Below are 25,028 nucleotides of genomic sequence, written 5' to 3'. Positions count from 1 at the left end.
CAGCAGGGGAACAAATGGGGTTCAGGACAATTACTTGCCCTAGGAACTAAAGGGAAATGTACTGCTTATTATGCTCCTAAAGTAACAATTCTAATTTTAAACCCTCCAACACAAAGTATTAGTATTCGTTTGAAGAACATGGATGTCCATTTCAATCAAAAATGACTTCAAATGGCACATTTACAGATGGTTGAGCCATTTCCACTATGGGTGAGTACAATAGCACACTGATTACCACAAGTGGAGAGCCAGTTTATGAGGGGTAAACAAGTGGGACGTATACCAGGGATCAAACAAACAAACAAAATATATGTAAAAAACCAGGTGACTTTCAAAGGTAAATTAACCTGAGGGGACAAGTGTTTCAAACTAACAGGAGTATGATTTAAATATACAAATTTACATCATTAAGCATCACTGGAAGCATTGACTGCGTCTGGTTGGGGCGTAGTGGGGCGAAGCAGAGGGCAGGCGGAGCTTCCTCGTTAGCAGGTTAGTGAAGTTTAAGCCAAACTTTGAAGAGATGAACAGTTGGGCTGGCTTTGATTGTTATGGGAATTGGGATCAAGTGGAGCGGGGAGAGTCCCTAGAAAGAGTGGAAGCGAGAGGATGCACAGGGAAGGTATCGGACAGCGAGTTATCGGTGGGAAAAGAGATGGTGAGTAAACGGATACAATCGGACTGTTTCTGAGGAGCAGGACCATTGGTAGCTTTGTAGACTAGAGGAAGGACCTTGAAAAGAGAGTGGTTTTGCATGAGAGTCAACTAGCATGTTGCTGGTAGGTAGAAGTGGGGGTGGATATGGATAGATTGTAGAGAGTGTGGGTAGCAAAGTTGAGGACTTTGGCCTTGCTCTCTACTCCTTCGTTCCTCTAGACCAGGGGTCTGCAAATCTTTGGCTCTTCAGATGTTTTGCACTACACCTCCCATCAGTGCTACCCAGGATAGTCAATGTAAGGAGTTAAGGGAGTTGTAGTCCAAAACATCTGGAGTGTAAAGGTTTGCAGACCCCTGCTCTAGACAAAGAGTATTCTTGAGCAGCAATCAAGTTTGCTGAGCACGAGAGTGCAGATCAGAGTTTTTGTAGAGTGGTTATTAAGATATGGGCACATTTTCTGATTGTTGAGCAAGTTATTACGAGCAGCAGAGACAGTGTTAGTGATGTAGTAGGTCGCTATCAAGGGAGAACCCACAGATTATGAGCTTTGGGTGAGGAAGGTCTGGTGGGAAGAAAATAAGAGTGGGCCATGGAGTTATGGCATTAGAAACCAAGAGAAAGATGGCTTTAGGTTTTCAAAGAGTTCAGCATGAGGCAGTGGAAAGCCATCCAGTGACTAATTGCAGTGAGGCAGTTCGTAATCAGCTCTGAGATTGCTGGGGTGAAGGAGGGAAATTAGAAAAATATTGAGTGTAATCAGCAAAAAGTGATGATGGTGAAAGCCAAAAGAAGAGATGTTTTTCCTAGTGTAGAGGTTGAATATAGAGGGTGAAGAGCAGAGGTCCAAGGACCGACGCTTAGGAGACTGGTAGAAGGGAAGCGGGGTTGTCAGGGGGTTGTGAGTTTCAAGAGATTTTAAAGGACTAACTTTCCAGGAAGGACGTGATCCAGGCAAGAACAGATTTGCAAAAATCCAAGGGCCTGGAGAGTGATGAGGAAAGAGGAGTGGCCAGTGTTCAAAACTGGCAGAAAGGTCCAAAAGGATATGTATAGAAGGGATTTTGAAGTGGTGAGCATTACAGAGAAAGTTGAGACGTGCAAGAGTGCAGTCTCGGTGGGGTGTTTACTACGGAGGCCACATTGAAGTGGATGCCAAGGCTATTACCCCAGGGTATGTACTGATCCACTCGAAGACCACCCTCTCAAGCATCATTGAATAATGGGGAAGGAGAAACACTTGGTGATAAATAGGATTTCTGCAATAGGGGTATGGCAGTTGCAGATTTGAAGGCGGATGGGAGGAGTCCAATGAGGAGATGATTCGGGGAGCAAAAGGAATGATAGAAGGGTAAGATGGGTTGGCACTAAGAAGGAGTGCTTATTGAATATGAGAGGTAGGGGGAAGTAGAGAGTAAAAGAGGTAGGGAGAGGTGCTGGACAGAAAGATGGTTGTGGAGGGAGCAAGAGGAGGGCTGTTGTGAGTGTAATCAATTTTAGAGGAAAAGTAGTGAGCAAAGCCATTAACAGAAGGGGTGGAGGCGGTTGATATTGGTTTGGGTGGTGTGTCAGAAAAGATTTTATTTTGGGGGTAGAGTGCACCCTGAATTCTCATCCATCGAATTGCACCTTCATCAACGCATTTAACACCCAGTGCGTATGAGCCCAGCTAAAGGGATGGAGACGGCGTAAGGGGTGGCACTCAGCGCGAGTAGAGGCGGCGTTGGTCCGCAGAGCTGAGTAGCGCCCTGTAGAGGACACTGATTGAGGGCTTGCTGCATGAGTTGGGTTGCATTCTCACCCCGTACCAGAGCACTCGGGGCACGCTGTGCAACTCCACACTTGTGCGACCTGCACAGAGGATCCATATATGGGGGCCACCCGACTTGCAGCCTTTGGAAGATGCAGTAAGGTGCAGTACTATGCCTGAAGCTCGGTGCCATGGTGATAGACCCTGGACTACAAGCTTACTGTCCCCACCACAAGCCTACTGCTCAAAGCAGCTTATAGATTTATATAATTGTTGCTTGGTCTAGCCACTTCTTCCGCGGCTCAATCGACTCAATTGCCCCGAGCTGCAGATTCATTATGCCATACGCAAACCATTTCGGCAGGGGACACCCACCGTACCAGGGCGTGAATCTGCTCTGCTCAATCCTCATAGGTCGTCTGGAAGTGGCAAGGAGCATGACCCCTCCCCAGCTAAACCTCATGATGGATAACCTGCCATAGCCGGTGGGGCCTGCAGCTCTGTTTTCAACCACTAGCCGTATGCTCTCTTGCCTGGATCGGCCTGGCACAAGCTCTGGCCTGCCTGTGGAGTGGCGCAGACAGACTCACTGGCTGGGTGGGGGTGTGGGGGTTGTGATGCCTGTATCACAGAACGAGCTTGGCAGATAATCCCTCCACCCAGGGAGTTGTTTATTGTTCTGGGACCGGCCACAGTATCCGAGCACACACTGCCACAGCGCACTACATTCCTGTAACAGCACGGTAGAAATGGCAAAGGAGACCAGCAAAAAACAAAGCAGTATGGACAACCTTATTAAATCCACTGCAAAGGCGCCCAACAAAGTTGCAAACACAGCGGAAAAAGACCAGCACGCACCCCCAGATGAAATAGAAGTAACAATAACAGAGGCAAAGACGAGAGTCAGGTTGATGGAAGATGAGTTGCCTACCCTTAAAGCGCAGCTCTCCACACTTACCAAACAAGTCCACACGACCCTCCAGAAATGCGACGAGCTGGAATCAAGGTCACGCAGCTGGAATCAAGCTCACACCCGACCAATATACTCATAATAGGAATCCCAGAAGTGAACCCTGAAGGTGGCTTGTAATTTGTTGAGGAAACCCTACTTTCTATCCTTGATGACCCTAAGCTGCAGTCCAATTTAGAAGTGGAACGTGGCCACAGATCACAGGCCCCGCAGTCAAAGCCTGGGACACACTCCAGGCCAATTATTGCTCGGCTGCTAAATTATAGAGACAGAGATGCCATCCTGCGAGCGGCGAGAGAAAAGGGTGGCCTACATCCAATAGGGTGTATATCTACCATGATTTTACTGTAGCCGTACATCAAGAACGCAAAACATTCCTGGGATTTAAAAAGATGCTATGAGAAAGAAGCGGCCCATGGCACAAGCGACCAGTCACCCATGTGGCTCATTCACCGAACTAATTTGCATTCAACCTGTTTTGGATTCCAACCCTATTATTGTACTTTGGTTTGATACAGCGTCACTTTCCCATGTTTCTGAAACCCCTGCAGTAAAATGGTGCACACGTTTCAACACTGTTTGATTATACTTTGATGGATGGTTTGATGAATCTTCCAGGCCAGGAGCTGGTCTCCCCCATGCATAGTTGCAGGTTTTGCTGGGACAAAGGGTGATGATGTACAAATTGGTGGATGTCGTCCCTTCTCCCCTAGGGAGAGACCTTTCCCATGGGGCCAAGTGTACTGTACAGTAGTCCCCCTGGGTGTGGTGCACAGGGGGAGGATCACATAGGAAGAGAAGCCCCTTAATTGGATTAGGGACGACCATCCCCTGAAAATGTGGTATACCTCCACCCTGTCGCATCCTCCCTCTTTGCCAAAGCAAAACCCTCCTTCCCTCTTTCCAACCAGTGCCAATATCTTTTATTATAAAGTCAGCCAACCTAATGCAATGAATAGGACTAGGGCACAGGAAGATCAAATGTGCCTTCCATACATTGTTAATACAAGTACTGGGAAGACAAAGATGACCAAGAGTATGATGATTACTCCAGGGAAGTGTTGTGAGCGCTCTAGTTTTCCACCGTACCCGAGGAGAGAAACCAGATGAGGGAGATCTGCCCTCCTGCCAGGTACCCCGAAGGAGAACGCTGTGCACAGAGGAGGGAGAAGAACTGCACGTAGCCCAGGCCATCAGGACTACACTGATTACTGCCCGAACAACTCTCTCGGGATCCCAGGATCACAGACGCTGACGAACGAAGAAGAAGCATCCCGAGAGAGATGTAAAGGGTCCCCGAACACTACCGGAGCCTTGTGCAGACGTCCTGCTTTTCGGAAGACGCGAACCAAGCACAAAGGTGCATGGGCAGATCGAGCGGGCGAGAGGTAATGTTTCTGGTGTGATTTCGAAAAGTGCCTAGAGGAAATCCCATGATGCCCACACACAACTGGACTTTCCAATCGCATTTGAGGTAATTTGAGTAATAGATGAACTACCCTGAAAGAGAGGGCTTTGGGTTTGGATGAACTGAATGCTGAATTTTACAAGCAATATAAGCTCATTCTCGGCTCTCACGTCCTCAAGGTGTGCAAGACACCATCATAACCGCCCCACTCAAACCTAACAAACCTGCAGGTGAGTGCGGATCTTACAGAGTTCTATTGCTAATTAAAACAGATGTTAACATGTTTGCCAAGATACTGGCAAATAGACCGATGCACTTAATTACATATATTATCCACCCTGATCAATCTTGGTTTATCCCGCAGCGTCCAACTGCCCTTACCATACAGAGAATCTGCAATATGATGGTGCAAATGGAGCCAAACCCCAAGCAGTTACGGCACGGCTGGACATACAGAAAGCATTTGGCTCTTTTTCTTGGCAATATCTGTCCACTCTTCTTCTTACTCGATGTGGATTTGGGCCAAGATTAATTTCCTATGTTTATCTTCTGTATTCATCCCCAACTGCTAGGGTTAACACCAATTGTCAGATGTCAGATACTATTCTCATCAAGAGAGGCATACGTGACTTTTCCCCACTCCTGTTGCCAAAAATCATTGAGCCTCTTGCGGACCTCCTTAGACAAAAGCATTCACATAGTCATTTGGATAGCAGGAGCCTCAGACATATGTCTGTGTGCGGATGACACCATCCTGTTCATTAGGGACCCACAAGCTAATCTTGATCCCATTATGCAAGATGTTATACGCTTCTGCATGTTCTCAGGTCTGCACAATTATAAGTCTGAAATATTTCCCCTGACAGAAGCAACAACTAAGCCACCAAGCACTATAGACTTTCCTTTTGTACCCATAAGTTATAAAATATTTAGGAGTGAACATCTCCAGGAATGCCACTGCCCTCTCCAGCCACAACTATGGGGACCCACATGCCCCACTTAACTGCTAATTTATAATGCTGCGCTTAGATACCAATCTGTATGGCATGTCCAATCTCTCTGCTGAAAATTGTTATACTTCCAAAACTGCTCTATTTCAAAGTATACTGATATGGGCAGGGTGATCATTTGTCAAAGAGCTAGACTCAGCGATCCTGAAATTCATGTGGCTCTCTGGGGCTATGCGTCTGAAATGGTCTGATCTTACTAAACCATATGAAAGGTGTGGCTTCACAGCACCTAATTTTAAAATATATTCTATGGTGGCAAAGGCCCAATGCATCATACTGATTCCCGTAAGACTCCGTGTATCTGCATGTCAGGATTGAGAAACAGGCAGCTGAGGAAAGAAATGTAAGTCTCTAATGCTGTCCTTTGTGTATTCCAAAGAATGCCATTTGACCTGGTAAGAACAACACTTTCGGTGTGCAGTTAAATCTTGCGGCTGATTAAATCAGAATGTCCATACTGTAGAGATGTCCCCCTTTGGGGCTGTCTTCGCCCCCCTCTTGATTCGGTTTTAATCCAAAACTGGGCTGGGATGGGCGTAGTTTCATGACAATGGGTGAGCTGTATGTGATTGGCCATTTTGTTGACAAACAGGCTATACTGACCACCTCACGGCACAAATCACGACTATGGTTGCAGTACTATAGGATGCACACTGTCCTTCAGGCAAAATCATTCCTATTCCCAGCAGAACCTATTGTAGATCCCCTCCTTTCATGTTCAGCAGGATGTCGGAAAATTGTATCAACCCTGTACAAGGTAATAATCAACCAAAAGCCAGGTGCAACAACCAAAAACTGGTACAAATGGGCCAGGGACCTCAATACCGACATAACTGAGGATACATGGAGCGTAATGTGAAAGCTGATGCATGAAGTGTCTCTACACGTGTGCTTTAGACTCCCCAATTAAAGACACTGCTAGAATGAGGCTGTTTGTGCAAGACTCTAATGTGGTTGTCTCCGATGTGGCGATAATAATGTAACATATATTCACGTCTTGTGGTCCTGCCCCCTGTTAGGTAAATGTTTGGCTGAAGTGTGTCTACGCTGGAGAATATTACAAGAGTCAATATCTGCCTTGGCCCAATTGCAAGTCTGTTTAGTATTTTTGAACAAGCAGCCCAGGACATATGCAATGCAGGTTCCTAAATCTGTGTCTCTTATTGGTGAAAATATGAGTATTGCGCAACTGGACACATCAAAAGACCCCAACCAAACACCAATGGATGAAGGACATTATCTGGGCCAATGAGAAAGAGGAACTGGGTGCTTTCCGTCCTAAAGACATCTGCTCCACGGTTGGAGCATGCCTACTCACGTTAAAGGCACTGCCAAATTGATCTTTAATAGTGCTTTATCATGTTAAAGCCGAATTGCAAGGTATAATAGTATGTATGAAATTGCTGCACTCTAGTTTGCAGGTTTACTACTGTCCATGCTTAAATCTTGTACACATTCCAATGGACTATGATGTTTTGTTTCTTGAAACTGTATGAAATGGCAAGTATGGAAATAAAAGATTTTTTAAAAGAAAGGATTTTATTTTTGCACCTTTCCCTCCTTAAATTTTTATGGGAGGCCCTTTCTTTTTGCTTATTTTGAACCCTGTGCTGACTTTTTGGGGGTCAGTCAATCCTTCTGCTTTACTTCCCTTGCCTGTTTTGCTTGTTCTTATGAGGAACCTGAATAGTCCCCAAGACTGTCCGTACTGAGGGACTATGTCTTGCTTTATGAATTCTTGTATTGTTACAATTGCACACATTACCTTACAGTGAAGTACCGTTAGGATACTCTGTATCTTTATAAGTTTTTATATAATGGATCTTTGGTTACTTTCACAATGTGCCTAAAATAAGCTGGTGGCAGCTGTGATATTTGTACTGTTTTATGACATTTTATTTGTGACTTTTGCATTTACCTCAAATGGCTATTAAAGGTGGCTAGCACCCTAAAATGGCCGTGTCACGTTTTTCGCTTGCTCTTTGGCCTTTTTCCTGCCTTCTCAGGTCAGGAAATACGTTGCATGGAAACCCTTTTCTTGGGTAATGCTGTAGCTTTCGCGAGATATGTGGTGTGTCTGTGTCTTCCAGTTTGTGTGCCAGTGGAAGGGGCTGGGACTGTGTAGTCTCAATCCACATTCCTGCTGCTTGAATGTCTTGATGCCAGGCAGATGTGGCCAGTGGCTATCCATAATTGGATAGCCCCTGAACGTTTGAATAGTGGAGACCCTTTCCATTGGTGGACTTGGGCTTGCTCCAAGCTTGAATCTAGTATAAAAGGAAGGCTCCTGGCACTGTTCATCAGATCACTGTTGGAGCCAAGACTTCCAAAAAGAAGAGCAGATGTTGTTGACCTGAGAACGACCCCTGCAGCTGACCAGCATCGACTCCAGTGTTGTCCCGGTGAAACAATGCTCCTCTGTCCTGATCATAAGGCTTTTGTTGGTGTTTCGACCCCTGGACCCATGGGAGCAACCAGTCTTAACCCCTGCTTGAGGATCCGTGCCTGCTGACCTTTTGAAAGTGTCCCTGGGCCTACTGGTGGACTGACCAGCTCTCTCCTGGTATACCTCACTGCAGCAGTCCCTATTCCTAGCAGAGCATTGTAACTGTGCAGGTCGTCAGCTTGTGGCTTCAGTTCCTGGTGCTTCAGATTGCATGTGTAACAAATCTGTGTAGGATTCAGCGCCAGTTCCAGGGTTTTATGGAGCTTTGTCAAGGAAAGATTGAAGAGGATGAGGAAGTGTTCGGACCAAAGTTTACTGGATCAATGGAAGATATGTGGATATTAGAGTTAACCGAGAGGATCCAGTCTAAGATGCGTCCTTTTGAATGAGTGGGGGAAGTAATATCCTGGGTGAAGCTCACATCACTGAGAGAAGTGGCAAGTGCAGCTGCTTTAGGGTCTGTGGCATCGTTGTAACCTAGGTTGAGGTCTCCCAGGATGATGCATTTTGTAACTGGTTTCATGAATGGCTGGGATAAGGAGCGGGATGTCTGTCTCCTGGTCACTAGGATTGTTACATTGTCTGTAAATCAGGAGCAGGTTAAATGTGGTTTGAGGGTCAGTGGTCAGTTTCAGGAGTGACATTTCATACCCAGGAGTGGGAGGTAGAGGGTAGGTTCTGATGTGTAGGGTAGATTTAACTGAGGGCCACCCCTCCTCCTACTGCATCTAGTCTGTCAGATCTATAAACTCCGTAGTTGGGTGGAATGGCCACGGAGAGCAAGGGGACCGGGGGCGTCATGGAGACAGGACTCTGTGGTGGCTAGGATGTCTAGGTGGTGTTCAAGGATCAGGGCATGGATTTCGACCGTGTGAGTACCTAGAGATCTAACATTGATAAGTGCACATTTAAGGGAGTTTGTCAAGAGGTCATCACAGTACTAGTGAACTGTGTGGGGTTTGCAGTGTGCTGATGGCGGACATTGGCGGGGGATGGTTAGTTTGCAGTATTGGTCTTGGGGTTCCTGGTAGTGGGTGGTACAAGTCAGTAGTGGTGATGAGCGTTCTAGATAGTTGTATAGTTGTTGGCTAGGTATACCAGAGAGGACCTTGGTTCACACTATGCAGTTACCGTTCAGAGCACCCAGGGCCCAAAGAACCCTCCCTCAGCAAACAAACGGAGGACTCAGCCAAGGGCAAGTTAGAACTGTCCTTTATTTTCCCTAACCAAGAGGGATCATACAGGACAAATGGAAAGTTCCCGCAATCACAGCTCATGAGCACATGTCAGGAGCTTTTCAGACATTCTGACATCACTAATCACAGCTCTTCCCGAAAAACATAAGAGCCTGCCTGATTGGGTGGTTGGGGTGGTATCACCAATAGCTGGAACATATTGAGGTTATTCTACTGGACCTCGCATTTCAGGTGGCTTGCCTGACCCTTCCCCAAAAAACGATTACATTGTTGCAGGATTACCATTAGCCCTTACCCTCTGCCATCCACCCCTGGATTTGTTCCCTGAATGGCTGGAGCTGATCTCTCCAGGCCTGGGACCCTGCTCTGTTCTCAGCACTCAGTGCACCTTTTCAAGGTGATGAGAAAGACTGTGTTCTCAATGTAGCCGTCAGTGTTACCACTTTGCCTTTGAGAGTGCCTGCAGGGTTGCAATGTTCTAAAACAATATATGTATAATTTTGTGTCTGTTTTGCTGGGAACTGCTCCTCTTCTCACCACGGGTAACTGGCCATTGTTCGGCTTGGCTGCACCACGTGGGCGAAGACCGAGAAATGTAGCCTTCTGGTCTGCAATTAGTGAGGATTTATTCAGTTTTTCTGCAGATTGCTCCTTATCTCTGAGCTTAGGAATGTGCTTCTTGTCTCCGACCTTGGCTGCAAACCCTGGCCTGGTTCTTCGTGCAGTCTAATTCTGCTTTGCATCACCTTTCGTTCTGAGGCTTGTGGCTTCATGTAACTCTACTATATTTATGCTATAATTACTATATCTCTATGTTGTGCTATTCTCCTTATAGGTTAATATTATCATGGCTCCTCCAGGTCCCTTATATGATCCTGTAGTTCCATATGGTTAGTTGCATTAAGCATCTGCACACTTGCTCTGCATCGCTTGTTGCCTTTCTTTTCTGCGTTTGGCTAATGAGAAAAAATAATAAAAGCTTTTGACAGTGTGTATATGTATCTGTCCTCTATCTACAGAACTGTGTAAGCATGTTATTCATGGCTAATGTTAGTATGTTGTGGTGTCTCTAATGACGTTGGCACCGCAGGATATTTGTCCTCAGTCGATCATGTCCATTGAGGCGTCTGGATCCATAATCCGTGTTGGGGCACCTGTATCCATGATGACATTAGCAGGATAAGAGTTGAATGGCTGTCTGGGAGAATATGTGTTTGCATATATATTTGTCACTGGCCCTCCTGGGGGCTGTACAGACAGGGACTGGCATCTTGCATCGCTGACTCTTCGGGCTGTCATGTTTATAGGGGTGAAGAGGGTCAGTCCAGGGACCCTCTCTTCATAGTACAGGTGCGTCTATGCATGGTAGTGTGAGCCCTGATATCTGGTTACTTGAGCTGTTGTTGGAAGTGAGTGTTCTAGATCAGAGTCCAAATAGGAGGGATGAGCCCCAGCATGGTAGTGACTGGTTAGCAGTGGAGGAGGTCACTGCCGTAGGCGGGGTTATGTGATGCCTGGTGGATGGTCTAGACGGTGGAGGTGGTGCATCATCATTGGGTGTGATGCGGGTTGTGTCGGGGATCTGGGTGCCAAATGGAGTCATCGGGCCCTGGTTGTGGGAGGCAGAGTGGCTGCTGGAGGTCACAAGTGGTTCTGATGAGTACAGTGTTGGAAGAAATGGTGTGGGAGGAGGCCTGCAATGAGTACACTGGGTGTAGCATAGGGTAAGGCCACAATGCAGGGTGTTGCCATGCTGAGACAGGTATTTCTACTCAATGGTGGAATGGGAGGCAGGCGTGGGAGGTCAGGAGTGTAGGGCAAAGCACACTGTGAAGCAACTTTCCAATGCGCAGCAGTGGGTGGACAGGCAAGTTCCATCAAGGATAGTAATGGGGCCAGGTGGAGGCCGTGTACAGGAGCATGGGGCAGAACACATTGTAATTCAACATTGCAGTGCACAGCTGAACTAAAGAGAGCATTTGTGCATACCGAAGGTAGTGGGGGCTTGCAGAGCCCATCAGCAGTTGCATTGGATACAACACATGGCAAATCAACATGGCAGAGCGCTGCAGTGGTAGGAGAAGCAGATTTGCACAAGGATGGTAATGGGGGCAGGCGGAGGCCATCTGCAGGAGCATGGGGCAAGATGCAAGGCAAATCAACATTGCAGTGCATGGTAGAGCAGAAAAATACATTTACACAGGAGGATGGATGTGGGGTTGGGTGGTGCCCAACTGCAGGAGAATGGGGCACAACCCAAGGTAAGTGTACAATGCAGTGCGCAACTCGGCCAGAGTAAGGCTTTATAGTCACAGTTGGTATTGGAGTCTGGTTGGGTCCATGTGAGGAGGCAGCATTTATGCACCAGATGGAAAGGTAGTGCCCTCTCCCTGTAGAGCAAGTAGGATGGGTGTCAGCAGCGTTCGGGGGCCTTAGGGAACAATGGGGGTTTTGTCATGAGTAAGGTTAGGTGCAATGGAGGGCACCCTAGCACCTTCCCCCTGAAAAGTGGCTACAAAAGGTGTTGGCGGCAGGAGGGGAATATTTTTCGCCGGTCGGTACAACAGCGTAGTGGGGCTACGAGGTGAGCGAAGCCCTGCAGGAGCAGCCCAACGCAGTGCAAATGAGGTCTGCACTGCACGTAGAGTGGGGGAGAGCAGGCAGTGGGCGTTGCTGTAAGACGGGCAGGTCAGCAGGAAGAGGTCAATGAGGTGCTGCAGCGCCTCTTACCTCAACAAGAGTAGTAGTAGGCAGGTTGCATGATCGGCTGGGTTTTAGGAGGAGATGAAGGGCTGGTAACTCCGGTATCAGAGCGGAGCGCAGCATTCTGTCAGGCTGGCCCGGCAATACAGGCACAGACAGGCACCAGGGCCTTACAACAGGGCCTTGATTCAGGGCCGGCCTTGCCTCCCAGCTCGAGGGAGACTGGCCAGTTGCCGGGGAGATGGCCCAATCGGGATGCAGGACATTCGGAAGTGCAGCAGAGGCAGAAGGCCTTTCTTTCCTTCTCGCCTGGGTCTCCGGGGTGGCGGCCATCTTTATAAGGGGAATAGCCTCCCCCAGTTGCTGCAGGTTGAACTGTGTCCCCAGCTGGGAGATCGATGTAGTGGCTCTGTGCAGCGTGCTGGGGGACATATGCTTTGCAGTTGTTGGGAGATATCAGTAAAAGTTTCTCTGATAGCAGAAAAAAAAGTCTAAACTATCTAAAAGACAGCACAAAAGGTTAGGAGACTCTTCAAGATACCAAAAAGAAACTCTTAAAAATTATTTCGGACTCAACAGAAGTAGGCATTGATGCTTCATGAGAAAAGGGTATGTGTAATACCAGATATACTAGAGCTGGAGCGTCATGAGTACTGGAGATGAATTATTAATTGTTCTGTGTGCCTCTATAGCTGCACCCCCAAGTTTGGATAGGAGATGTTCTAGCTTCTGTCCATTGCATCTGTGTTTTTTTATTGCTAGATCAGTTAGCTTTGCACTCTATAGATGTTGATTGATAGTCGGATCACAATGAAACACCTGTCCCCTGCATATGTGTCTTTCTATATACAGATAGCCTAACATACAAGCCCACCTGACCACTTGTCTGAGGCTTTCAAGCTAACTTGAACTCTTTTTGTTTACTAGGAACAGATCACATACACTCCAATGATTCCAGCCAGGAAAAGCTTAATACCATGGGCCTTGTTAAACGAGACACTGCACTATTCTTCCGAGACATCAAGTCAAGTGCTTCTGCCTGGCTCAGCTCCTTCCTGGAGGCTGGGAGGGGTACAGGTAAGCAATACAATGGCAGATCAGCACTCCCCTTCTCTCTTGTATGTGGTACATCCCATTTCCGTTCCCACTCCCTCCGCTGCACATCCATCTTGTCTTTGCACATTCTTGGTTCTTTCTCTGCTAACAAGTCATTTATGATGTCACTGATTCCTCTATCCCTTATTACCTACCACCTCTTCTTTCTCTTTCCTCTCACCTCCATCATTCTTCTCCAATTAACCTCATCCCCTGCAAAACCTGCCCAAATGTTGCATCTTTTGCATCTCCTGTCTCAGGCTTAGTCTTGTCTCTGCAGCTGGCTCCCGCCTGTGGGAGTGCCTCACACAACCTTTGACCATTCTGATGTGTGTGCTGCGTGCAGGAAAGCCTGGCCTTTCCACCTCGCTGATGTCTGGTAGGATGTCTTTTGAACTCACTCTAACCCTGCATGGAAGGTTTCCTGTTCGTGAACACCGTGGGGAAAAACACATGACCTCTCAGCAAATGTTTCAGTTATATTTAATCAGGCAGATGGGATGTTCACAGAAAGCTGCTAAGACATTCTTATATGTTAGTCTTCGAAATTCCTTTAAAGACAAAACTGTGCAGTTTTGATCCATGCAGAAAGAATTTTCTAACGTAGCTGCCAGGCAAGAACCTGGATACTGTGTAACATGACGGCACATTACTGACTACTATGGTACAAAAGGACTGAATCCGAGTACTTGTCCAAGATTGCGGATTCTAAGTCTAGTGATCCAATCACCCAGCCCTGTAAAGGAGTTGTCGTCGTTGGGTGTTCCAAAATGTCCAACTGCATGTATAGACATTCAAATTGGCTGAGCGGATAATGTCTCAAAATGGCAATGGTATTTGTGAAGTATAGGAGGCCGACTCCAAGTAGTAACTCAAAGTGCCTTACAATGTATAACTGACTTAATGTAGCAGATATTGTTCAGACGAGTCAAGTGTTTTTCTGTCGTCTTTGTTTGCTGCCTGACAATGTGATGTGTAGGTCCGGGCCCCACCTATGATTCCTTGGCCTCGTTAAGCCATCAGTTGCATGATTTAATGTTCGTGTACATGCCCGCCTTTCTTTTTCCTGTCACTGCCTGCACTCCCAGTTGTATCACAGTGCAAGCAGTCGCTGAATGGTGTTGTCATGATGCCTGCTTTTGGCTTGCCCCTTTTCCCTTCTCAAAGCCATCATTGTAAGTTAGATCTAACCCTTGGATGTACATATGGGGGAGGACTTGCTTTATTTAAATCCTGCTTGCTCTCATAAAGCGTATAGACATGAACATAATATTCAGAAAAAAAGTAGTATGCTTTATCTTGTGTGTGGCTGCACTGTTGGGGGTAGGTTGAAGGAAAGAAGTGGTAAAAGCATAACGCACCTTACGGGCTGGGTCTTTGATGTTAGATGCAACAATGCTGCCAACTATGAATATGATGCTGATCTAAGAACAATAGCATTTCTGTACAAGTTAGGCAATCTCCAGCCTTCTGTTTTTAAACAATATTTCTTCTCTTCCTTTATACTTAATGTCTTCATATGTTTCTTGTCTCCCTACCTTTTTGTTCTCTTGCATCCTCTCACTCTTCACAGCGGACACTGTAAGGAAGAGTGTGTCAGAGGCAGCCTTCAGCGAGGACTCCATCCTCAACACCAAGCATTCCCTAAAGAGCCAAACCTGCCAGGATCTAAGCACCCATGTGAGTGTGGCACAAAGTCCAGCTGAGGGTGACACGCAGAGGGGACACGAAACTAATCCTGAAGCAATGAGCAGAGCAGTGAGGAACGAGGAAACCCGTCCTGGGACAAAGGACCAAGACGTTACCTTCTTTCTGAACAGCGAGAATGAGACCTTCGTGTCCACAGAGACCATTGAGGATGGTGGAGTTCTGGACTTTCCTGAGGGCTTCCAGCCCCTGCGTTCCACTTGGGGGGTGGCCAGCCTGACGCTGCAGACTTCTCCCATTGTGAAGAACCCTTTCATGTCCCCACTTCTAGCCCCTGACTCCATGCTCCGGGGTTTACCGCCAATCCATATTGTGGTGAGTGTCCTGGTGAGGCATACAAGCGTAAAAACTGCAACTGCATCTGAACCTCTAGCCTTTCATGGTGGAATACTCTCCTGCTCTCCAACACTGCATTCCATACCTGGTCTCCAGGTTTACTCTCTGCTTTTACATTGCATCTGCAACCTAGAGTCTCTCCTTGCTATTTTGAATCCTACCTCTGCTGCTGTTGAAACAATGCTCACTAAAGGCGTTGCAGTGACTGCTCACAGCCCATCAGCTTTGCACCAGAGGTTATGGTAGATATTGAGTTATAGACCATTTTCGGATTGAACCATGTCTTCTATACGAAGTGTATTCACTTTAGAAATTTCAATGGCTCTTATATTCCCAAGGCCTCAGTTCCTTTAGTGTATTGATTCCAGGTTCGTTCTTCGCAGCACCAAAGGCACAGACCCTGGTCTATTTCGGTAGCCTGTCTGAGTTGTCTCTAATGTCTCCAAATGCCAATTACCCAACGTGCATACTCTGCTGCTGTCAACCCTCCTCTTTCCTCTGTTTTAAGTCAAGGTTGAGCAACCAGCGACATCCGCGTTTAGTGCATGCAATTTTATAAATGCAGGATATGGTCAGTACCAACCTCCTGCAAGCCTCTAGTTTCCAACAAGTCTGCTCCATTCAACTGTGTGGTGATTGACTGACGACCAGAGCATGAAACAGGCCTGTGATAGGACCGCCTTTGTAGCACACTACATTCATTTTCATTCATAACCCTTCATTTTCTGAGAGACCATAGAGCTGGGATTTGGAAACATCTTGCTCTCCAGATGTTTTGGACTACAACTGCTATAAGTCCTAGCCAGCATAGTCTGAGGGATCATCATGGAAGTCATAATCCAAAACATCTGGAGAGCCGCAGGTTGTAGACCCCTGCCATAGAGTGTCAATGAGAGACAGCGGCCACTTAAGGAATGTTCTACATTGTGGTACAAGCTCTCACTAGTCTGTTGTACTCGCCTCTGCTTAGATGGCAGTCTCTGAAAATCCCTTGCACTCCCTCACAATTTGATTACTGCCTCTCTCTGCCGTCCATAACTGTTCCTCTCCTTTTCTTTCAATCTCTGCATTCTCAGTATGCAATCTCTCATGCTCCTTTTCACTTATGTGTGCACAGCCCCTCGTTACAGTTTCTCACTGAAGACTCCCTTTGTTTTTTGATTTGCCTCACTGGAGTTGTACAGTAGTTGCACTGATCAACACGTTAATTCCGGTGTTCTATGTAATGCTGCTATTGGAGAAATGTTTTCCATCTTTCTCTCCATTGATTTCAATGGAACAAACACCCTGCTTATCTGTTTATGACGGTGTCCAGTGATAGTCGCCTGGGCAATGGCAGCCAGGGGGCGACAGGTCCCCAAAGATGCGCCCTCAGTAGGATCCAACACTTCCCGCAAATATTGTAGGATTGGAGTTTATAATATAAAAGTATACCCCTCCTAGAATATGCGGGTAAAGTATGTTAGGGTCAGGAAAAAATGCCAGATGTTAAGATTAATTTTGAACCGTCCAGCCATCACCTCGTTTGTTTTGCTTAGCCACCCTGAGTGGGACAGGTATGCCCAGATGTGGGTCCTGTGCCTGTTGGGCCTTGAAACCCATGCTACTCCTCACTGATGAGGTGGAAACATGTCTGGTTCTTGTGGTCTCGTGCAGAAGGGATGTGACAAAGCAGTTCGGGCTGGAATGCCCCTTTTGGAGTGGGACCAAGCCTTATTTGTCTATGAACTTTCCCCTTTTGTAATGGCATGGCAGGCCAAGAACGATGGTCTGGAGGGTTGCCCAGAGCAATGCCAGAGGTGGAGATTAATTCTAAACCTTCCAGCTATAGCCTCCTTTCATTTTGTTGTATCAACTGCTTGCCTTCAAGGGCATTTCTCTGTGGATCTTGCGGCCCTCCAAAGGAGCTTTTGCCGGGGTGCTACATTGAGTGAACATGTTCTCTTAGCCCGTGCAGTTTTCCTCATGCCACTTCCCATACCTTACTCTCGATCCCCTTGCTTGTGTCAGGGTCTCTCTGAATCAACCGAGACACCAAGAAGTAGTCCCTGGCCAAGACTGAATGCACTTTAAATTCGTAAACCTACACTGTTTGGATCTGGGTTTGGAGCTAGTGATCATTTTTACAAACCTGACTTGAGAGACCTATGGTGTGCCACAGAGATGCACCGAAGTCGAGTTAAGGACAAAGTCGGCTCCTGCATATATAGCGATTAAGCCCAAACCACAGAATACTGGCCAAAGCCTAGACGAACCTTCGATTGTTGCACATGTAAGTATAAAAATAGTCTTAGGAACACACATTCATTAAGTCAGAGAAACTAAAATCTAGATAGAAAGAATATGCCCAATCTCTTTGGTGCCATAATGGGGCGCAACATCACACACTACACTTAAGAATGCACAAAGCTTAAATAACAATACTGTAACAATAACCTAAAGTGGAGGAAGATATTAAAAAACACAGGCCTATGATAAAAGGCACAACCAGCACAGAGATACTACGCTCAATGAGTCCAATACCTGTTTGAGGAACACAGTTCATCAACATTCGAGGTAAGTAATCCGGTTTTGGCTACTTATGGGGAGTTTATATAGTATTTCAAAGTTCTCCCATAAGAAGCTATGGGGTGCAAAGTTGTGTTAGTACTATAGTATATACAATGGATTTTTAATAACCCCTGTTAGGATAGAATTTCAGAATTATTCATGTGGACAGATTCTGGTTGACCTCCCTCTTCTGGTAAAGAGAGAATGTCCCTAATGGCTAGCCTAACTCTTATCTGGGTAGCGTGACTGAGAAGCCAGGCTTAGACTTAGGAAGTGTAGGAGTGGTGAAGGGTTCAGTTAAGCACACACACAGCACTCATAATGATACAAGTTAGGCAGAATGTATAAAAATACAGTTATTTATTTAGGCCATCGTGAAGTCTGATCCAGCCAATGAAGACGATGTCCAGCAACCAAAAATCTGAACTAAGCTAATCACAGGAAACCGGTCCAGCCAGTATGGCTGGATCTGGTCCTAAAAATGCAGCAACAGCTTCCTCACTGTGAAAATCTTCCACGGGTAAATACATCTACTGTATCCCTAAAAATCCAAACAGAAATGAGTCTAGGAACCGGGATCTCCCTAGATATCCCATGCACACAAAGGGTGGCTTTAGCCAGCCCTACTATCGCACAAAGGGGCTTTAAACCAAGGTTTTGACAGTTGGCCAATCGGGTGGGCCACACAACCTGCCAAATATCCAGGACAACCACCAGAGGATGTGTAATGGCTGTGCCTGTGGCCAAGGGATTGGTCTAAATCAGCCTGAAACACTCTGGCGGGTGAAGGGCTGGGCTAAGAGTGAGCCCATGTGTGCACAAGAGTCGTTTTATGCTTGCCTTGTATTTTCCCCAAACCAAGGAATTAAATTGCTGAGAGGAGGACTTAAAACATACATTAGTACCTCAATTTCTACCAAAAATGTACATTGGGCTACACATGCAGTACATTGTCTTGCACTCCTGGTGAAGCAAAAATGTAATTGCAGCTGCAAACAGCCTACTTCCTAAAGCCAATGTAGGGTGATCAATTCATACATGGGCAAAATGGGTTGCTCAAAATTCATGCCTTTCCTAGGAGTCATTGGACTACCATAGGACCATATACTAAAACCACAAAAAGAAGTCAAAGGTCCTGGAAAAGTGTGTGCACAATTAAAAGGTTCACGGCTCCCTAAAATGAGACATCAGAACTTCCAATTTCCAAAAGGAAAATCTTGCTCTAATGCAGATCAAGGCACCAAGGACCCCAGGTAACTGCCCTCACTGTCTCTTTCAGAATTGGAAGAGCAGGGTTCACAGGTGCATAGGATTCTTCTGGTGACACATATTTACAATTGGGTCCAACGACTCTGCATACTCGGTTACTGTCCTACATGGATCAACCCTGGCTGGACTTGGCTGAAGGTGCAGGAAGACCTTTGGAACACGTCCCACAATGTTGGAGGACCCTTAGAACATCTCCGGTGTAAAGAGCAGTCTAAGTGACCCCGCACATGGTCTGCAGACAAAAGGATGAAAGACCACAGGACACATGCTGCACCACGACTACTCTTCTTGACAGAGGGCAGCAGCAGAGCACATAGAGGTCCCAGACTCACAACAAGGATACACTATTCAATTCACAACACCAAGCTAAATGAGAACCCAGCAACAGTAGAAGTTGGCAGTTCACATGCTGTGCTCCATATACCCACCAGTTGAAGGGAGACTGGACCCCCCCCCATGGTTGGTGTCTCCTGTCAAATCGACAGCAAAGCGTTACCTTCTGGTGGAAAGATTGGCCAATGTAAGTTGCCAGAAACAGTCCTCAGCTTTCCCTTCTTTCTCGTTTGGTACTTGGCTCTAGTGGTCGCCTGCAGAATGGCTCTAGATTCCCGCTTAATATTTGAAATCCTGGCCTGGGTTCCCAGCCCACCAATAGAAAGACCTGCAACTTCAAAATCTGACCGTTTGTCCTCCAGTCATGGACAGCCAGCTCAGGTATCGCCAACACTCACACGAGGTATGGCTTTGTGTATTGGAACTATCTGCAGCTCCTTTCCAAGTCCAAACCAGTTGCAGTCACATAAAGAGGATATTTGGCGAGTTCTGGCCAGAGCCTGTGCGAAAGGTATGCCTATATTTAGCTATATCCTACCCCTGTCGGTGAAGAGAAGGACTATGTAGAACAGACATATTGCTTTGAACAATATGGCCAGCCATTTTTAGCACTGTAGTATACAGTATACTAGTATGCAGTAAAAAAGGAAAGGGTGCATAGTAAAGCACCGGAAATGGTTCTAAATATGGCACAACTGCCATCCAGTTTCGCTACTTGAATATCCCTTACACGAGATGGTAACCCCTTAATTCTGAAATTATGATAACTTGGTCCAAACCAGAGGGGAATCCTGTGACTGATGAATATTTGCTTAAAGTGCTATAAATGTTTCAGGTGATGTACTTATGTTCTTCCCACTGAGAATGCTCAGTGCTTGCAAAATCTCTTCGCACACTCGCATAGTCGAAATTGTATGATGGGTGAGGACAATTTGAATTGACCTTCTCGGATATTCATTTGCTATTTATTGAAAAAAAACGTTATTTTCAGTCAATAACAAATACAAGCTTTACTATGTGTGGCTGACCTCTGGGTGGCAGCATTGCGCCAAGTATGACTGGTGAAATGCACCATTTAAGAGAAAGCACTGGTATTTTTGTTTCTTTCCTTACAATTGGCTAGGTACATTTAGCTGTAAAGGTTCAGAAATTAGACTCTGACACAGAAGGGTCATGATGGTTGGCATAAACCTTTATTCAAATGAGAAAGTTAAAAGAAACACCTATATTGCCCTAACTCTAAGAGGGGTTTCCTTGCCTCAACCAAAATAACTACGATCTCAGTCAGGAGGTCCAAAGCAATACGTCCAATGTCAGAATCCTAGCTCTGTCCCTGCCTTCTTGTCCTCTTGACCCAGAAGAATGACTCCCTTCCTGACAGGCAGAGCACCACAAAGGGGGGAATGTCTCCCTTATTCAGGCTCTCTTGGCAGTTCAGAAAAAAAATGGGGGAATGTCTCCCTTCCCTAGCCCTGGTCCAGCTTATTCCACAGTTCACCAGTTGGTGGAGAAATGCCTTCATTCCCCTCCCAACTAGTTCTTCTCAAGCTTCTTCTCTTTTCTCCAGGGTCACAGACCCTGGTTGGCAGACCTGGTCTCCTCTTAGCAGGTACTGCGACGATGAATAAAGACTTGGATGCTTGCCAGGCTGTAGTGGATCCCAGACCCTGGTTGTCAGACCTGGTTTCCTCTTACCAAGCTCGGCGGTGAAGAACAGCTTGGGCAGTGGCATAACACAAAATGTGGGGGGCCCCCTGCGAGCCATGCTAAGGGCCCCCCCCCCCCAACTCAGCAACAAATCACGGGTCGTGCCACACTATGGGCCGGCCTAGATTATCACGCTTGCACAATACGCACAAACATGCCTAGGAAGGTGTATGCTAAACACTGTACTAGGATAAAGATATAAATATGGGCCTCATTATAAGTTTATAACTACGGTACCAGTAACCTTGCCGCTACCGTAGTGTCCGGACTGGCAAACTAGGAGTTGTGCTCGCTGTTGCCTTGCTGCCCACCAGTGGCACCTGCGAGCACAGCATGTTGGATGCACCGGTGCATCCGGCTTCCCCATTCCCATTGAGCACTATAGGGCTCAAATGGGAATGGGGAAGAATTATTTCCGGAGCCCAGGAATGAGCATAAACCGGGTACAGAAAGGCCGTAATGACCCGGTAATTGCCCATTCCTGGACGCCGGTAACAAAAAGATTCCGGCAGCAGCCGTGCCTGCATTACAGGCACGGCTACCGCCAGCAGCCTAATGAGGCCCTATGTGTTTTATTGCAATATACAGCACACTTTCTGAGAAAAATTGGCTAAAAAGCCAGAGTGTTTGCAATTGTTTTGTAGGGTAGCACCAATCCAATACATGCAAGTCACCAACAGTGCACAGGAAAATTAATGCTTTGCTATTAAAAATGCCATGCCAAATTGAAAACATGTCCCACTGGCTGAACAATGTTGATCAGTGTAGACACGTAATAACATTACACCAAAGCATGCAGGCTACATTTTGACATACCTAGACTGGTTACATCAAAATGCCAGTTGGAGCAATAACACTCATCAAGAAGAGAGCACACATTCAAGCCCGGGTCTTTGCGGCCTCTTAAAACGGCCAAACTCTATAAAATCTGCAAGGAACTGTTGCGGTCTCTACCTCTCCTGTTCCCTCCCAGGCCCTTTGTATGGCTCTGGCCTCTCCCTTCTCCACTAAAATTCTGTACATCCTGTCCTCTATCTCCTCTTCCTCTCCCTTTTACTTTCTCGACCCCCCTTTGGCCATCTCTACCTCTCCTCCTGCTTTCTCCTCTTTCTCACTGACAATACCTGACAAGGTTTCTAGACAAGACCAATCTATGAAAGTGTCCTCCAAACAGGTGGTCCCCTGCTCCTCCAGAACCATCAAGGACCATTGACACCCTCACTCCAGCCTTGGCCGATTTCTGTAATCACTCTTTCGCCACTGGAACATTCCCCCCTTAAGCGCTCCCTTGGTCACCCACTCCTCAAGAAGCCCTCTACCGATCCTTCCTCTCCGGCAAAATATCGCCCAATCTCCATCACCCCCTTTTCTGGGCAAACTCTTGGAAAAGCTGGCCATATCCCAGCTTACCCTCCACACTGAATCTGTTGGTTGTCTCCATGACCATAGGTCTGGCTTCAGAGCTGCCAGAGGCACAGAAACTGCTCTCCTGAACACCTGTGAAGATCTGCTCTCTTACCTTAATTCCAGCATTCCTTCTGTCCTAATCCACCTTGATCTTTCCTCTACTTTCGACACAGTCAACCACGCCATCCTGATCAATCAACTATGTGAGAACCTGGGCATCATGGATCAAGCCCTGGAGTGGCTGACGTCCTTCCTATTGGACTGCCCCTCCCAGGTCCAACTTTGTCCCTTTCTCTCAGCCACCTCTCTCTCTCCACCTGTGGCATTCCCTATGGCTATATCCTCTCACCCTAGTTTTTCAACCTCTACTTTGGCCCACCTGATCTCTACCTTCTCCAAATGTCAGTGTTATGCGGATGACACTCAGCTTTCCTTCAGGCTCCTCTCTTCTCTCACTCATTCCTGACTATCAGCAATTCAGGTTTGGTGAACCTCCAACGATCTCTGCCTTAATGCCAGTAAGACGGAGATCTTTCTCATTGGGACCCCTGCCAACCCTCTCTCACTCTGGTACCCCACGTCTGGCCCTCTTCCTTCGCCTTCCTGCAAGGCAAAAAAACCTGGTGTCATCTTCGACTCCACACTCTTTCTCTCCTCGCATCTCGGAGGTCGCCAAGAAGTTCCACCAACTGCTCCTCCTCAAAGGTACTCTTCTCATTCTCACTTTCCCCCAGAAGCTCACTGTCTCTAGAGCCCTGCTTCTATCTAGGCTGGACTACTGCAACAGCCTCTTTCTCAATCTGCCTTCCTCTACTCTTCGCCCTCTTCAATTAATCCAGAACAGGAATGCGAGACATATCCTTGGCCTCAAGCCCAGGGATCGTATCTCTCCAGCCCTGAAATCTCTCCACTGGCTCCTGGTGGCTGCAAGGATCAAGTTCAAGACCCTTTGCATTGTCCACAAGGCTTTCTGGGGTTGTGGCCCACACTACATCCAACGCTCTCTTCCAAATTACCTTCCTTCTCGTCGTGCTCTTCCCCTAGCTACCTCCAACTCTCTAAGGTTAGGCGCTTCTCCAGGCAGAGAGTGGGGTGTCGATCGCTCTCCTCTGCAGGTGCCTCCCTCTGGAATGACCTCCCTGCCCCTCTCAAACTTGAGCGGACCACCTGATGTTCCGGAAGCCTGCCTCTTCTTAAACTTGAGTGGACCAACTGAAGTTCCAGAAGCAGCTCAAAACGTTCCTCTTCTCAGCTTTCTCTCTCTCCCTCCCCTGCTGATCTATCCGTCTGCTGTACTGACTGGTTGCTTGGCTACCCTCAGAGTCTCACTGAGTCCAGGTTCTTTCTTGATCAGTAACCCTTACACTGCCTCCGGGCATACCACGCACGTAGGGGCTGTAGCTGTAACTCTAGAGTCCCTTGTTCTCCTTGCACTACCCAGAGCTGCACTGCCTTGGCGGCACTTACTCGGAGCATTAATGGCCTCTTTTCCCCTCCCCTCTTCCTCTCATTCTCGCACGATCTGAATGACACAAGGCCTAGTAAGATCGTTTGTCTTGTCCACCCTCCATTTTCCCTCCCTTGTCTTGTCGAGCTTAGAAACACTTGTGTACAGGCGTGTTATAAATAACTTATATATTATTTCATTTTATCACAGATGCCCAGAAAAATATACAATGCCGCAGTAAGAAACGGCTAGAATGGCAGCACCCAAATGCCAGTCTAGCCAGGTAATTACACTTAGCAGAACTGCTTTATCAGAAATGTGCAGTAAAAAAAGTCATACCAAACTGAGGAATGCTTAGACTCGCTGCTCCAAAATGCCTCCCTAGCCACTAATGCCACATATCTTGCCTGCTTAGCCTGGGCATGGACACCCATCATGCTTTGTCACCAATACCGCCCTCTCACACCCCCTCTCCCTCCCACCCCCTATCCCAACCTCCGAAATCATCTCCTTGTCCCAGAATTACCATCCCGTCCCTCTTCCTTGTCCCAGAGCTTACATATGAGGCTCCTTGTCCCATAGGTAAGTACTGGGATGAGGAAGAGTGTGACTAGGATTAAGGAAGATTACAGGGAGCTGAGTCAGGCATTACCTCCATGTACCCCTGCCTCATCCCAGTACGTGTGTATGAGGCAGAGTGCCTCCTATACAAGTACTGCCTCATACACAAGTACAGGGACGAGGAAGAATAGGGCTAGGAGTAATGACAATTACCAATAAGTAATCAAGGCATTAATACAAGTAGTGGCTTAACACCATTGAGTTGACTGGGCTTCAGCACTCCCCCAAAACCCCCAGAAATGTTGGGCTATGTTGACTCAACCTGGCTGACCTTCAGAGCAGCTGCCGGACAGAACAGGGCGCAGCTGTTAAACGGCACCTGGGTTTCGCTGTTAACAAGGGCCCAGCAATTGATTACTAACGTAAAGCATTTCACTGTTAGTACCTGCATTCAAATGCCAATTTATTTTTAGGCAAT

At 47.0% G+C, this 25,028-nt stretch overlaps 1 protein-coding gene across 12 annotated transcripts in view; it reads left to right on the top strand.

The window, feature by feature from the left end:
• LIPE (lipase E, hormone sensitive type) overlaps nucleotides 1-25,028 on the top strand; it is a 338,475-nt gene that overhangs the window by 302,008 nt on the left and 11,439 nt on the right. For 9 of the 12 annotated variants that reach the window (XM_069640970.1, XM_069640969.1, XM_069640975.1 and 6 more), the window contains 3 exons: nucleotides 13,066-13,215; nucleotides 13,514-13,612; nucleotides 14,807-15,255. In XM_069640970.1, the coding sequence (XP_069497071.1) occupies nucleotides 13,066-13,215; nucleotides 13,514-13,612; nucleotides 14,807-15,255 (698 nt within the window). The remainder of the gene's footprint in view (nucleotides 1-13,065; nucleotides 13,216-13,513; nucleotides 13,613-14,806; nucleotides 15,256-25,028) is intronic. The other 3 variants (XM_069640977.1, XM_069640979.1, XM_069640978.1) reach the window with 1 other exon arrangement.

Source organism: Ambystoma mexicanum, chromosome 1q (assembly GCF_040938575.1).
Source record: "Ambystoma mexicanum isolate Mex_15411 chromosome 1q, UKY_AmexF1_1, whole genome shotgun sequence".
Taxonomy (NCBI): domain Eukaryota; kingdom Metazoa; phylum Chordata; class Amphibia; order Caudata; family Ambystomatidae; genus Ambystoma; species Ambystoma mexicanum.
The sequence above is the reverse complement of the archived record's forward strand: the minus strand, read 5'-3'. Positions and strand labels throughout refer to the sequence as shown.